Source organism: Corvus kubaryi, unplaced genomic scaffold (assembly GCF_017639235.1).
Source record: "Corvus kubaryi isolate FWS band 111438036 unplaced genomic scaffold, C.kubaryi_AGA036_p1.0 65027, whole genome shotgun sequence".
Classification (NCBI taxonomy): Eukaryota; Metazoa; Chordata; class Aves; order Passeriformes; family Corvidae; genus Corvus; species Corvus kubaryi.
Genome location: NW_024581704.1, coordinates 55969 through 69889, shown reverse-complemented (window position 1 = coordinate 69889; position 13921 = coordinate 55969). Strand labels below are relative to the sequence as shown.

The window sequence follows — 13921 nt, the reverse complement described above, 5'->3', positions numbered from 1 at the left end:
CCAACTAGGGGAGGGTGGACAGGCTCAAACAAGGGTGGGTATGGGAACCCCTACCCATACTGTATCCACCCACCTGTGGATAGGTGAACAAGATTTCCTTGATCTCCTGATCAGATGTAGAGAGGGAGTGAGGAAAAACCCTCGGAATCCCCTGTTACTCATTACTGGAAGCACTGACCATTTTTTCCACTCAGTGCGTTTTTACTAGGCTTATGCAGGGAACTGAATGTTATTTAGTGTGATGGTGCTGTAATAGGTACATGATGAAATGCACACTTATTTCTGCATTACCATTTGAATGGATGTTAAGTACTCAAAGAGGGACAAAAAATATTGGAGATGTTTTCATTGAATTCACATCCTCAGTCAAGCTCATTTATGCTGCTAGTTGAAGAAGGATAGGCATTGATTAGGGCACTATAAATGTACCATATTTTTAGAAGTGTAGGGTAGTTGATAGTGTCAGCTACTATTACAAGCATCACTAGCTTTTAATTTTCTCTCCTTGGGTCTCTCACCAGAACTGGTTGCACTATTCACAAGACTGGACCAGTTCTGCCTTCAGCTTTGGCAGTTGTGTTTTAAAAGTTAAGGAATGCAGTTGGTCATTTTGTTAATTTAATGTGAGTTTCTGTATAATAGCCTTCTGTCCTCAAAGTGAGTGTGTATATAAAAGAAGGCTTTAATTAAACTCTGTGTTGTGAAAACATTTTCCTTCATTGTCAGGAGAAATCGGGAAAAGAAATTCAGACCATAACAGCAATAACTTACTCCATGAAAATACTAGCTGATTGACCTGTTCAGTATGTGGTTTCAGAACATCCTGCCTTGGCAGTAAATTCTCATTCATTAGCTTTTTCTGGCAAAAGTTAAAACTGTTTTGTTTCTATGATGGCAGATTGTCGAGGCACTGCTTTTTGCATGCCTTTAACTGGCAGGCTTTCTAGGTTGGTTTCATCCTTGGTACTGCCTTCTCCTGTGGAGCAGTTGTACGTGATAAATCTTCACAGTCGCCCTGAGTGCCTGTACAGAATTGGCTCTACACTCACACAACGTGCTAAATTCAGCAGTGTTGGACAGGGCAATGGGAAGTATGTGTAGAGATTGAAAGAAGGAGCATAGTTTTTGTATCAAGAAGTGAGAGAGATGGCAGCAAAAGCAAAAATCAGAAATTAAAGACTCCTCTGTTTGCACAGACCTATAATTGACTAGCTAACCTATAACTTGGGACAAGCCTCTATCATGCCTTTAAATTTGGATTGACAGTTTTCCGTTTGCTACCTGAAACCATTGTAGAAGGACTGTGATTTTTCAGAAGCACTCTTCATTCCCTTTTCTTTAGCCAAGCAAAATGCATGTTGGGGTCTTGCAAGGGGATTTTTGCCTCTTTCTACTTATTTTTCTACCAAAATCAAAGAAGAACCCTCTCACCATGCTATGTGTTTTATCTGGATGACTGAGGGAATGGATAATGATTGTTGTCATGACAATCTGGTGAAGTTCTCACTGACTGGAAAAGGGAAAATATAAGACCCATTTTTAAAGAGGGGAAAAAATTAAGACCCCAGAAACTACAGGCCGGTGAGTCTTGCATTGGTGCCTGGCAAGATCATGGAGTGGATCCTCCTGGAAACTATGCTAAAGCACAAAGAAACTGAAGAGGTGATTTGTGACAGCTAACATGGCTTCACTAATGGCCAACTGTGCCTGACAAATTTTTTTTGCCTTCCACGACAGGGTTACAGTATTGGCAGAGGTGGGAAGAGCAACAGCCGTCATCTGTTTGGACCCGTACAAAGCATTTAACACTATTCTGCGCATCCTTGTCTCTAAACACAGGCTGAGAGCTCTGTCCTTTAGATAGACCAAATCTGTAGTTTTATCTTTGTACAGATGAACCAAATGATGAAACTATTTAACTGTAAGAAGGCTGTGGTATTCTGAGTTTGGAGTAACATGCTATTCCTCGTCTGGTTTGAGTGTGTGAATGCAGTGACATGAAGACCGATGACATATTCTGTACATACACTATGTATTTGCTCTTGCTCTGCTTTTATATACAGCCTCTCTTTTAACCTGGTTTTATTCATCCTTTTTCGCACTGTCAGGAAGTAACTCACTATAAACCAGCAGACAGCTACTAGGGAGAAAATTGTTGGTTGGCCTCCATCTCCCTTGTGTTTGCCTCAATTGTGTCCTGCTAATTCATTGGTTCTGCTGCATTTTGAAGTGTTCGAAAAGGATATTTTTTCCACAGAATTCCTATGGACCTGATGTGCAGCTGTCAGACTTGAGTCTGACTGTCAGACTCAGATTTGAGTCCACATGTGTTCTCTCATCTGAACACTTCTCTGGTGTTATACTGTTAGCAACTTAGTCTTTTAAACACTCTGATTTGCTTTACATGTCACCTCACGTCTGTACTTGAAATCCACAGCTCAATGTTGTGTACAACACAAAACACACCGATCAGAGGCTCAGATCTGTCCAAAATCAAGAAGCCTTTGACTTGAATGTTGATGTAAAGGATGATAGAGACGATAAAAACCATTTAACTTTGAATGTGTGCACAAGGTAGGTAAATCAGTTGGAGCATCTTATACACATCTTTGTATATACCAATTCTAGATTACTTTAAATAAACTAAATTATCCATTTGTTCATATGTATTTACTAATGTATGGGATGTAAATGTATAACTGAAGAGAATAAAACTTGCTTTGCACAAATGGTAGTAGTTAAACTAAGAAGCAATTCATAAGTCACTTTTTTCTGGCCAGGTGATATTTTTTTCCTGGTATGCATAAAGATGGAGGTATGTGGAAAAGTTTGTATGAAATACAAGAAAAAAACTCAAAGGTTTCTTTGGTGCAAGTACTTTTGGGCTATAGGGATGAGTGTGGACAGACTTGAAAATTGAACCAGTATCTTCCACATTCTAACTTGTAGTAGCAAACTGGACAAGTGCCTGTTACTCTTACCTTTCAAGAAAAGAATCCTTTGCTTTTGATATAGAGGTAGATAGGTTTTTTTGTAAAGAGAGAAGGAAGTTCTGAAGTGCTGAAAACACCATGAAGTAAAGCAATTATTCTTTGGTCATCTATATGATAAACTTTGCTCAGAACAATTTTAGCAGGAGTCAAAATCCATATTTACATACTGATAAACTCACATTGCCTTATTGTGCAACTAACTTTGTGGTCTTTCATTTACCAGTATTAAAGAACTTGGTAATAGAATACAATACATGATTCTAGATTTGAAAGAGGTGAAGAGTTTTCCACTCAGGCTAATTCTGTTCTTTTTGCTGAACAATGGGGAGGGGGGCAGGAGGATATGGGAGAGTGTGTGCGTCTGGGATGATGTTTCATGTTCAGTAATCAGCTACTAAGAATTGAGGTGAGACTGCTCAAGTATTATCTTGGGAACCATAGAACAGCCAGCTGGTGTTACCTGGATAGAATCTGGATCACGTGAGAATAGGCAGCATTGAACTGCATATTCCTAGGTCAGCCAGTCAACCAAGTTATTTCTTTGACTGCTTTGTGCCTCCATTTTGCTTGCTGTGGAAGTGTTCATACACATATTTAAAAGGAATATTTGAAGGTGTTTATTTTCTGGCAGTTTCTTCAGTATGCACGTCCTACTGAAGTTAAAGACCACTGCATATTTCATACGAAACCCTATAGGGCATTTTATCTCTCTCTATATGTTTATGGTTTTTATCTTCTATCTTTTATTATCAACAAGGATGTTGTTGAGATGACTGTATTTGTTGTATTTAAGGATTTCATCTGTTTGTGAATACTTCCTCTAGAAACACTGTTTTCTTGTGACATTATAATGGGTTCCTTGTAAGTGCAAGATTTGCAAAGTACCACCTAATCCACCATGATTACTGTTACATGCCTTTCATCCATGCCCTCTTTTTACTATTTATTTAAACTTTGTGCACCGTGTGCCTAGAACTATTCTTACACTCTGCCTACTACAACAGAGCTGTGACTGGAGATGGAGCCTCTAGGTGACACCATCATACAAATAATCAGCTATAGAGAATATGATTTCAGTACAGAGGATTGATTTAATTTAGGAAATAGCCAGCAGGCATAAAGCCAGAGCTCTGTTTGTATATGTTTCTGGTATCCAGTTCAGTGACGCAGATGGTGGGCAGAGACACTAGAATACATGAGAGCTCTTGAAACAGAAGGGGCTTGTTCTCTTTTAAACTTTTCTATGAAGTCAACAGTGTTCTAAAGTGTAGCACAAACTCCTGATATGTAAAGGGCTTACATGCTGGGTTTGGGGTAAGTCTTTTCTGAGCAATCTGACTTTCTAGCTACGACCTTTTACTTAAAAACATGGAGAAGAAGTGCTCCATTTCTCTGGGAAGTCTCTAGGGTGATGATGCTTTAATTGCAAAGTGTTCAAAGAATAGGGGGAAATCTAGTGACATTAAAAAGCTGCCTCAACTTGGAACATTTAGTTAGTTCCAACATTAGTTCCATCAACTCTTATTGTGGAAAGTGGACTGATACAACTTTGAGTAAGTCTGTTTAAATTGCTTAGGCTACGGCTTCATCTCTGATTGCTTAGCTTGATAGACTAGTCATCTTCCTCTTCTTTTCCCTATAAATTGTATATATAATATATGCGTTATCTATATTCCTAAATTAGTTTAAAGTTGGTCTACTTACGATCTTTTTAACATGATGTGGCTTTCTAGTAGAGAAACCAAAAGAGGTAAATACAGAAAGACTGCTGAAATCTCAACGAGTGGGTATGTATAGTCTAGCTATGGGTATGCATCTAGCTGTGGATGTACATAGTCAGGTACTGAAGGCTTCAACTTCACAATTCTTTTCTTTCTTTAATCTAGAGAATATCCACCTTCTCTCATCCAGCTTGGTAGTGGTTGGCTATGGTCATCTTAACTGGGTATAATTTATGACACTAGAGCAGGTGATGCCTCATTCAAATTGAAGTGGTTCTTGGTTAGAGGAGCTAGCTCACTCTCTGGGAGGCAGTGCCAGTTTTTTCTCAGTCTTACTGCCTGCATACCTTTTCCAGACATGGGAAATTGATTACTGATGGTTCCATTTACTCTCTCATTTCTGCTTTCTGCCTACACTAGCTTGGTGTTGTTTTCTCTTCTTTGCATCATCTGTGAGAGGGTCTCACCCTGATCTCATATTGCTGAAGAGCAGATACATAAAGTTCAACTGAAAACATTATGAGTTTTCTTCAGGCACAAGTTTCAAGTCTGTCTTACTGGTCATTCTTGCATGATGATTTTTTTTTTCTCCTTTTTTTTAAGAGACTGTGGAGTTGAAGAGATGGTACCACAACCCACCCCCAAGGCTGCCTCTCCTCCTTTTTGAGAGCCAGATCCTCCTCTTAACTTCTAGGGATATATCTAATTCACTTCTTGACAGTACCAAGGTAGTTTGGTTGCCTGTTGGTGTTTTAGTAGCACCCCAGGCTGGCTAGACAGCTTGGGTATTTTATTCCCCTCTTATTGGTAATTATGCAGAAATAATTACATCCAGTTCCAATTCAGTTACTTGTTTTCAATAGCAGCTACTTTGGCACAGCACATCATCGAACAGATGGTTTCATTTGTTTCTAATCTTAGGAGCCAGCTGAAGTCAGCAATTGTGCTGTATTTCTTTCAAAGTTGTATCTGCCTTGAATCAGCCAGGCTTAACAGCATTGCTTTGAAAGCAACTCTTCTCTTATATATTTTTTTAACTACCCAGCTCTACAAAGAAATAGTTTAATTACTTTCAATACTGCCAGGGTTTTGAAATGAGGATTGGAGACGCTTCTATTCTGGCAGAACAGTAACAATTTACCTGCCATGCTAAGGCCGGGGAAACTTCTCTGCTACCTGCTTTATTTAAAGCAGTAGAATCTTTTGCAGGTCATTTAGGTGACACTTGTAGCACAGAGCACCATAAATATATTTTGATGCATCTGTTAGGCACCATAGTGTGCAAGGCTTGCTCAATAGAGCAAACCTTTCTACTCCAGCATCTGGTTTTCACATTGGAAGAAGATGTAATAATAAGCGTTATTTAGGAAAAAAGAAGGGACTCGACTTATTAAATCTTTTTCCAAATATGCATTAATAACATGGCTATGCATTCTAAAAACTGAAACTTTGAGAAATAATTTGGTGATGCCTTTTTAATGGAACCATCAATCTCTATGAAGAAAATAGAAAAAGGTTTGGGAGACTTCTTTGGGGTATACACCTGTATTTTGGCCTCCAAAATGAATAAAAGCAAAACAAAGCATGCATAAGAGGAAATATATATATTTCAGTACAAGAATTCCTACAGCAGTTAGTTAATTGCCTCTTTAGAAACATGCTTAATTGAAATAATTTCTGCGTATTTGTAATATAAACTTGTAGTAATAGATGCCGATTGAAAGTTCCTCCTGATGTTGGTGTAGTCTCTCGTATGATTCATGTATTGCAGTTTTCTCAGTGCTAAACCAGCTTTTGCATATGTGGTTAAAATTAACAGGCAAAATAATTGAGAAATTAATTATTAGCTCTTTATTATTAGAAATTTCCTTGGTAGTATTTTGTTCCATTTGTTTCCTAAATATTCTTAAGCATTATTACTTCGTTAGTTGGGATTTAAAGATGATCAAACGTTTTCTTTGGAGAGTGGGCTACTGTATTTCTACTAAAAGTATCTTTGTCTCTGTGCTTTGAAAAGGTACTTTGGCTCTGGCACGGCTTCCAGAAGTGGTATGGTCCTCATGGAGGTTGGCTTACTCAGTGGTTTCTCTCTGTCACCAGATTTTGTTCCATTAGACAAGACAGTTAAGAAGACGGAAAAAGACAATGGAAAAGTCAACCTATACTTAGACTCTGTAAGTTGGAAGTAACAAAAAAAACCAAAAAAATGTGTTTGTGGTGATGTTAATCTTGATTCTAACATTGTTAGGCTTAAATTTGGAACGACGTTATGATTGTATTCTTCGGGGAAATCAACATCTGCTATTTATGTTGAATTAATAGTTCTTCTATTTTTTGGTGAGACTGCTTGGATAGGTGCGACTCAGTTGTATTTGTAAGGGGTTTCTGAATTAGGCCTCTTAAAAATCACACATAAGAAGGCAGACATTTCAAGAAGTCTGTAATTTGACCAAAAGACTGCAAATGAGATAAGCATCTTCCTATGCATCCTGACTCTTAAGCCTTTAGAAATGGACTACTGCTAAGCTAAAAGTCCTTACCTCTTCCATGAAGCCACCATCCCCAGGGTTCTCAGGGTGTTTCTCTTTTTTTCTAGCTAAACGAAACACAGGTTTGTGTGGATATTCCAGCTGTGAGAGACTTCAAGGTGGCAAATATCCAAGATGCTTCAGTGACTGTAGTGGATTACTATGAACCTAGTAAGTGTCAGTCATTTCAAATGGGACTTAATTATTCAGAAGTTTAAAAGAAAGTTTTTTCTTGTAGAAATAGGAGAAATTTTAGTGAAGAGAAAGCTGCATTGAACTGTAGTCTTTTTGGACATGAACATGCCCAATTTGCTAACAAGTAGTAGTGTTTTCCCATACCTGTTGTCCTAATGGGTTGGTTCCTCAGTTGTTCTAAACTCTGGCCCAGTGTGTTCCCAAAACTGTCAAAATGAAGCAGGAACTTCACTGTGATTCACTTACCAAGTTAATAATTAACCTCTCGAGTAGCTTTACCATCTGTTTCTTACTTAAACTAAGAGTTCTTCACTGGAGAAAATGCCAATGTTTTGACTTCTGTTGTTACCTAAAAAAGGTGTACATTGGAAAAACAGTTTCAAAGGGGTTTTTTTTGGGGGGGGGGGGGCCCCCCCCCGGGGGGGTTTGGGTTTTTTTTTTTGGGTTTTTTTTTTTTTTTTATTGGTTGTTGTTTTGTGTTTTTTTTTTTTTTTAGTTGGTATTTTGTATGTGTAGCATGTGTTTTAGAGATGGGCAACAGTGTACAAAGGTCTTTGGCAAAATTAAAAGCAAGAAAAAATTACAGGCTGCTGGAGAGGATACTAGGTTTTCATTGCATGAACCACCTGGTACATTATGAAGGATTTGGGCTTGGTTTGAGATAAGGCATAAGAAAGTTGTACATTTTTTTAGCACAATACAATTTTTTCATGTTTTTTTAGCACAGTACAAAAGACAACCAAATATGTGTGCTACTTTAGCTAGATGATCACATTTAATCTATATAGGCTGAAATTCTTGTTCATTCACAGAATTTTAAAGTAAAATAGGAAATTGGTCGTTGTAAGCACACTCACCATTAATTAGAGCATGTTTTAAGGGCTAGTGGCTTAAAAAATTACAGCAAGTTTTTATTTGAGAGAAACACATAAGATGTAGAATCTATGGCCGAAATGAATTTGCAGTTCCTAGGAGAAGAGCTCAGGGCCACATCTTGTATAAGAATGCTATTAGATAGGCTAATAAATATGTGTATTGTAAAGTCACAGGTAAGTTTTTATTGTATTTAAATAAATTCAGTCCATAAATTCTCAGTTAGCAATATTAATATTAAGGACCAAAATTCATGTTATGTAACTGGTGCTGCAGTTTCTTTAACTTCAAGGAAATTATTTGTGCAAGTATTAGTTTACAAGACCCCATTCCTATTACTATATAGCGTAGATACATTATTGGTCAACATATATATGTATGCCGTGACTGAGTTCTTCTGGGAGAACTCCATCCTGTCTAATACAGGCATGTGCTTTGATTTTAATTTATTGTTTTCCATCACTGTTGTCGTTGGTGACCCAAGCTACAGGGATATATTTTATGTGATGATGACAGTCAGATTCATGTCATATTGAGAGCTAGGAAATGTGTAGAGGTCTCCTGCTGTGGCATTTATTGATAAATGTGATTTCGTTGTGGCAGATAGCACAACTGGCATAGGTGTAAGAGCTGGCTTGGATGCCGGAACAGCAGTATTCTCTTACCTCACTTTTTAGAAGTAGTCAGGTGTCACTGTTGGGTAACCATTTTGGCCCATAAAATTACATATTTTTTAAATATCCTGAGGCTTGTAATGAAACTGAATATCATTTCAGTTTAAAAATGCTACTACTAAAAATAGAAGTTGCAAGGTCTCTAGTTGGAAGGAAGAAAAGAAAAAAAGCCACGGTAGGAAACTGCAAAAGCTTGTTCTGTGAGCAATTACCATGCAGTGATGTTTCTGAAATGAGTATGATTTGTCAGACTTCTAGTCTGGCTCTGTAGCAACCCTTTGGGGAACAGGAGAGTAAAATACACGAGCAGGACCTAGGTGAGGTAAGCAGTCCCAGATTCAGGAAGTGGAAGCTCCCAAACATGATAGCGAGAGAAAGCATCAGTTAGGAGAGAGCTCACTCTTATTGTTATAGCCAGCATACTGCCAGGTAAAGCATCTGAGTTCCTTTGTTATGTAGGTAGGGGCAAAATTCCTTTAAAAAGGTTTGTCCAAGGTTTGTGAACAGATGTGTCTAATAGCTGCGATTGAGTCTGTGAGAGTGTGCCTTTCATCAAGCATTGGTCCGAATACATTGAGGTGTTCTGGGTGAAGAAGAAAGTTTAATGACTGGGCCTAAATACCAACTCTGGGAAGTGTTTTGCAGAGTATGAGGAAGTCTGCATCAGAGTTTAGTGCATCCTTTAAAAGTGATTCCTTTTTGAAGCTGTGTTCTTGGTCAGTTTTCAAAGTTCATTAACTAACGTTAACTAACTTTTCTGAACAGGGAGAAGAGCAGTGAGAAGCTATAATTCAGAAGTAATGCAAAGTATAACCTCTTGTGACTTCTGTGAAAACGACTGCAACCTTTGCCACCGAGATGGTTCTGCAGCCTTGCTTCAGCACTCTTCATTGGCCTCCTTGTTCTGTGTGCTCTTTGTCCTTCATGTAAACTTCCTGTGCAGTTGGGTGCTGTAAAAGGAAACCGATTATGTTTCACATCTAAGGTTTCCATAAATTATCCAAAGAAAATTTTATGTTCAGATACCAGCCCATCTTTAGTGATTATCATGACCAAACTCCTGCTGTGTTCAGGGAGAACTGGGCTGGCCCATATGGTAAATTTCTGGCTGTGCCAGAAAACTTCTTTAAGTGTCTGCTGGGAAAACCTTTCCAAGTGGTAGTTTCATACTGAACTTATTTTCTGAAGAAGCACAGAATTACTGAGAAAGCAGTGTGATAAAATGTAAACTTAGCTCCATATTCCCACTTTGTTTTTACCCCAGCTGTGCTTGTTTTTTAGGGATGCATGTTAGTTTACCATGCTTTTCCAAAACACTATCTGCTTCTCCATTAGGGTATTGATAAGCAATGATAGGAGCTTGGTATCAGAGCTCACTTTGTTCTGTTCTGAAGATGTGACACTTAAAATTAATACTGAATTTCTCTGTGTGCTCTCATGGGACATAATATGAAAAAAAAAAAGGAGGAGCTGGCTTCAGAGCAGATCCAAGAGCCAAAAAGTACTGCATTTACAAACTGCTGAATGCTCCAGAAAGTTGTCAGTCTTCTTTTTTTTTAATAATTAGAGAGAAGGTGGATTTTTTTGTCAATTCCTAAGCTAATCCTGCTTGAAAATAAGGCCTCAGGATGTTCTCATGCATTTTACTCTGAAAGGCTTTTTACTGTAAATGCATCAAAGAGTGTTTTTCAGACTTCATTTTTCCAGGGTTATACAGAAACAAATGCAATTCTTCTTCCATATGAGAATGCTGGTGTCAGCTGGCATATATTTATGGCCAGATGAAGGAAGGTTGCTTTGAACGTGTTCTGGTTTTTGGATGTCTTCTAGAAATGTCACTCTGGGGCATCATTTTTGTCTTGCGCTTTCAGTGTCATCTTGTCAACAGTTCGAGTGGCATAAACCCAAACAGTTGTTTACTGCTCTCAGTGCCATGTGAGTTGGTGGCCCTGGATGTGCACCCTGTTGCTGGTGGTGGGAGAGGCTTTTAGGAGGCATGGGCTGCATAAGCATTCAGTCCAGCCAAACAATTCACATGCTTGCTTAACTTTAAGCGCATCTATGTGTGCTCAAGTGCTCTGCTGAAATGGAATGGAGGAGAGGGATGGTGAAAAGTAGCAGGCAGTTTTACACCCAAACCTGCTCTTTGCACATGGAGAGAATTAGAGATCTCTGTGGATACGGAAGTGTGTGAGCTTGGGAGCTTATTGCCCCTGAGTGAGTGTATGAATGCCTTCCCTGTCTGGCAGCCAATCTGTCCTTCTTGAACACTACCTGTAATATCTAATGCTTACTTCTTTTTGATAAAGCAACCAAGCTGTTACACTCATAGTTACTAAAATGAAGTTAATAGCTGTCATGCTGACTAAAAGAGGTGGAAATTATAATTTCTATTGATTTCCTTTCTTTCATACTTTTTGAGACGGAGTGTGTTTTTGTGCACATGTAATAATATGGCAGCCACTTTCCTTGAGAAATTTCTAATTTTATTCAATTTTTGCTACTGCTTAAAATGTATATTTTTGTATTTATGCTCATCTATAATTGTTCACAAAGGAAAATTTGCATAGTAGCATGGGAAGAGGCCTGAACTTCCTGAACTGCGAGTGCCTTCTAATACCAATGTATAGATTTTAACTGCAGAACTAGTTTAGATGGGGTTATTTGTTTTACTTCACCTGTTTTTGGAATTTGCAATGTTTTTCACAAACTTGGGGTTCTGTCCTATTTCTGAGGCAGCGCTTAGGCCTGGTTATTCATGGCCCATTCAATGCGTTTTACTTGTCCTTGGTGTGTTTTGGATTTAGCCTTTTGAGTAGTTAATTAGTGCCTGAGCAGTGTGTGCTGCTCTAACCCACATGAAGTAATGTATTTATTGAAGCCAAACACACTGCTTCGTCAGTGAGCAGGGTCTCACCCTCTGTAAGCCATGTAACTTGGTTACGTGGGTCCAGAGCTAAGAGAAATGAAGATAACAGACTTAAAAAACATCTCTGCATCTCAAATCCTTTATTCATTTATGGGAGCCTAGATCAAACTGTGCCAAGTGTAAGATACGGAAAAAATTCTCATCTGAACTGGGATGTGTTTTGCTGTGGGTTTGATTTCTTGTGACCTATGAAAGTTGGTCTTCTCTTGTCTTTGAGAACAGCAGACTTGACACATCATTTGCCTCCCTTTAATATAATTTCAAGAGCCCAAAGCTCGCATACTTCCAGCAGAGCTTCTAATAGGCACATTGGTACCTGATTAATCGTAGGATAAAGGTGGAGATAAATTACTCCTTTGCAGTAGATAGTAGGAATAAATTAGTTCTGTTTTGCATGCAGTCCAATCGTCCTGAATATCCTCCAAGAAAAACGGATTTAAATTGCTTAGTTGAGTTTTGGACAGTGCAGCTTTTACTAGTATTCCCTTACATTTGTTTTTGAGACAAACAACACATGTTTTTAAACGACTTTTGGCTTCCTTGCACACTATATTAAGAACTATCAGTCATAATGCACCATGTCAGGGAAATTGCTGGAGTCAGTGAATAAACATCCTCTTTTATTTTACTTTTTTCTCTACAGCAGGCATATTATAGCAGACATCCAAATCTGCATCTGTATCAAGCTATTTTAAAAGAACAATGTACATTGTATGACTTCAAACAAATGTTTACACCAGGTGGCCTTTAACATTCCTGCATCAGTGCCTTCAGTCACTTTGCAGTAGTGGCTGGTGCTTTGAGTTGCAGAAGATAAAATTTATGCTGTGTTGGCAGTGAATGGAGCAGCAGAAATGGAATATTATTTGGCATAGTGACTTCTTTTCTTTCCTCATCATTGTGTGGGAACCTTTACACAAATGCTCAGCATATTTATTATCCCCATTGCTTCATAACATCCGTTTTGGATGTTAGGGGGGCCATGCTCACAGCGAAGTTAATAGGAAATCTTGTAGCAAAAGATGTTTTTGAACTCTTTAGCAACAAGGTCTACAAGGAGCTTTAAGGAGTGATGCTAAAAACAGTCAGGTAAAGGTGTTTTGTGGTGAAGCCTTCATGTTGTATTGCCTGAACATTTCTGCTGTTTCATTGAAATCTGAATGTGCTCTGGTACTTCCCATGCCCTTTTCAGCCATGTCAGTGGACATGGTCTGTCCAGGGCTAGGACTGAGTCCAAAACTGAACTATAAAGCATTTTAAAGGTATTCCCCCCAAATTCTACTTCTGCTGTCATCCATGATCCTGGCTGAGATTTCCTCTACAGGTTTTAATGTGGGTGTCATTTAGAGTTCATCTATACTAGATGCTGTTTTACAGAACAGGGAATGAGTGTTACTTAACAGGTTTAGAGCACTTCACAGTCTGCATGCTGGGCCAGCTCTGTGGCTGGTTTAGTTCCCAGCATGGCACCACCATAGAATCATTTATGTTGGAAAAGACCTTTAAAATCATTGGGTCCAATCATTAAGCTAGCATTGCCAAGTCCACCACTAACTGTGTCTCCAAGCGCCACATCTACATGCCTTCTAAATACCTCCAGGGATGGTGACACCGCTTCTTCCATTGGCAGCCTGTTATGATGCTTAACAGTGAAGAAATTTTTCCTAATATTCAATCTAGAACTCCCCTGGCACTAGTGTCAAACACAAGCAGTGCAGGTATTCCCAGTTTGCTTCCATACCACATGCTCCCGTTCACATCACAAGCAGGAGCTTGTGGCTTGTGCACATCAGTGGCATGATAAAAGGGGGAAATGCCAGACTGGTGTAGGAGAAGCATGAGGGCCAGATCCAGTGTTTATAGAATCACAGAATGTGAAGGGGTTGGAATGGATGTTCCAGATCATCTAGTCCCAGCCCCTCTGCCATGGGCAGGGACATCTCCCACTAGACCAGGTTGCTCAAGGCCTTATCCAGCCTGGCCTTGAACACTGCCAGGGTTGGGGCAT

The 13921-nt window shown here is 38.9% G+C and overlaps 1 protein-coding gene across 3 annotated transcripts in view; it reads left to right on the top strand.

The window, feature by feature from the left end:
• LOC121672887 (CD109 antigen-like) overlaps positions 1–13873 on the top strand; it is a 70774-nt gene extending 56901 nt beyond the window's left edge. For all 3 annotated transcript variants that reach the window (XM_042045790.1, XM_042045789.1, XM_042045791.1), the window contains 4 exons: positions 2438–2574; positions 6732–6888; positions 7311–7413; positions 9750–13873. In XM_042045790.1, the coding sequence (XP_041901724.1) occupies positions 2438–2574; positions 6732–6888; positions 7311–7413; positions 9750–9940 (588 nt within the window). In that variant the 3' untranslated portion in view covers positions 9941–13873. The remainder of the gene's footprint in view (positions 1–2437; positions 2575–6731; positions 6889–7310; positions 7414–9749) is intronic.
• The last annotated feature ends 48 nt before the right edge of the window (positions 13874–13921 follow it).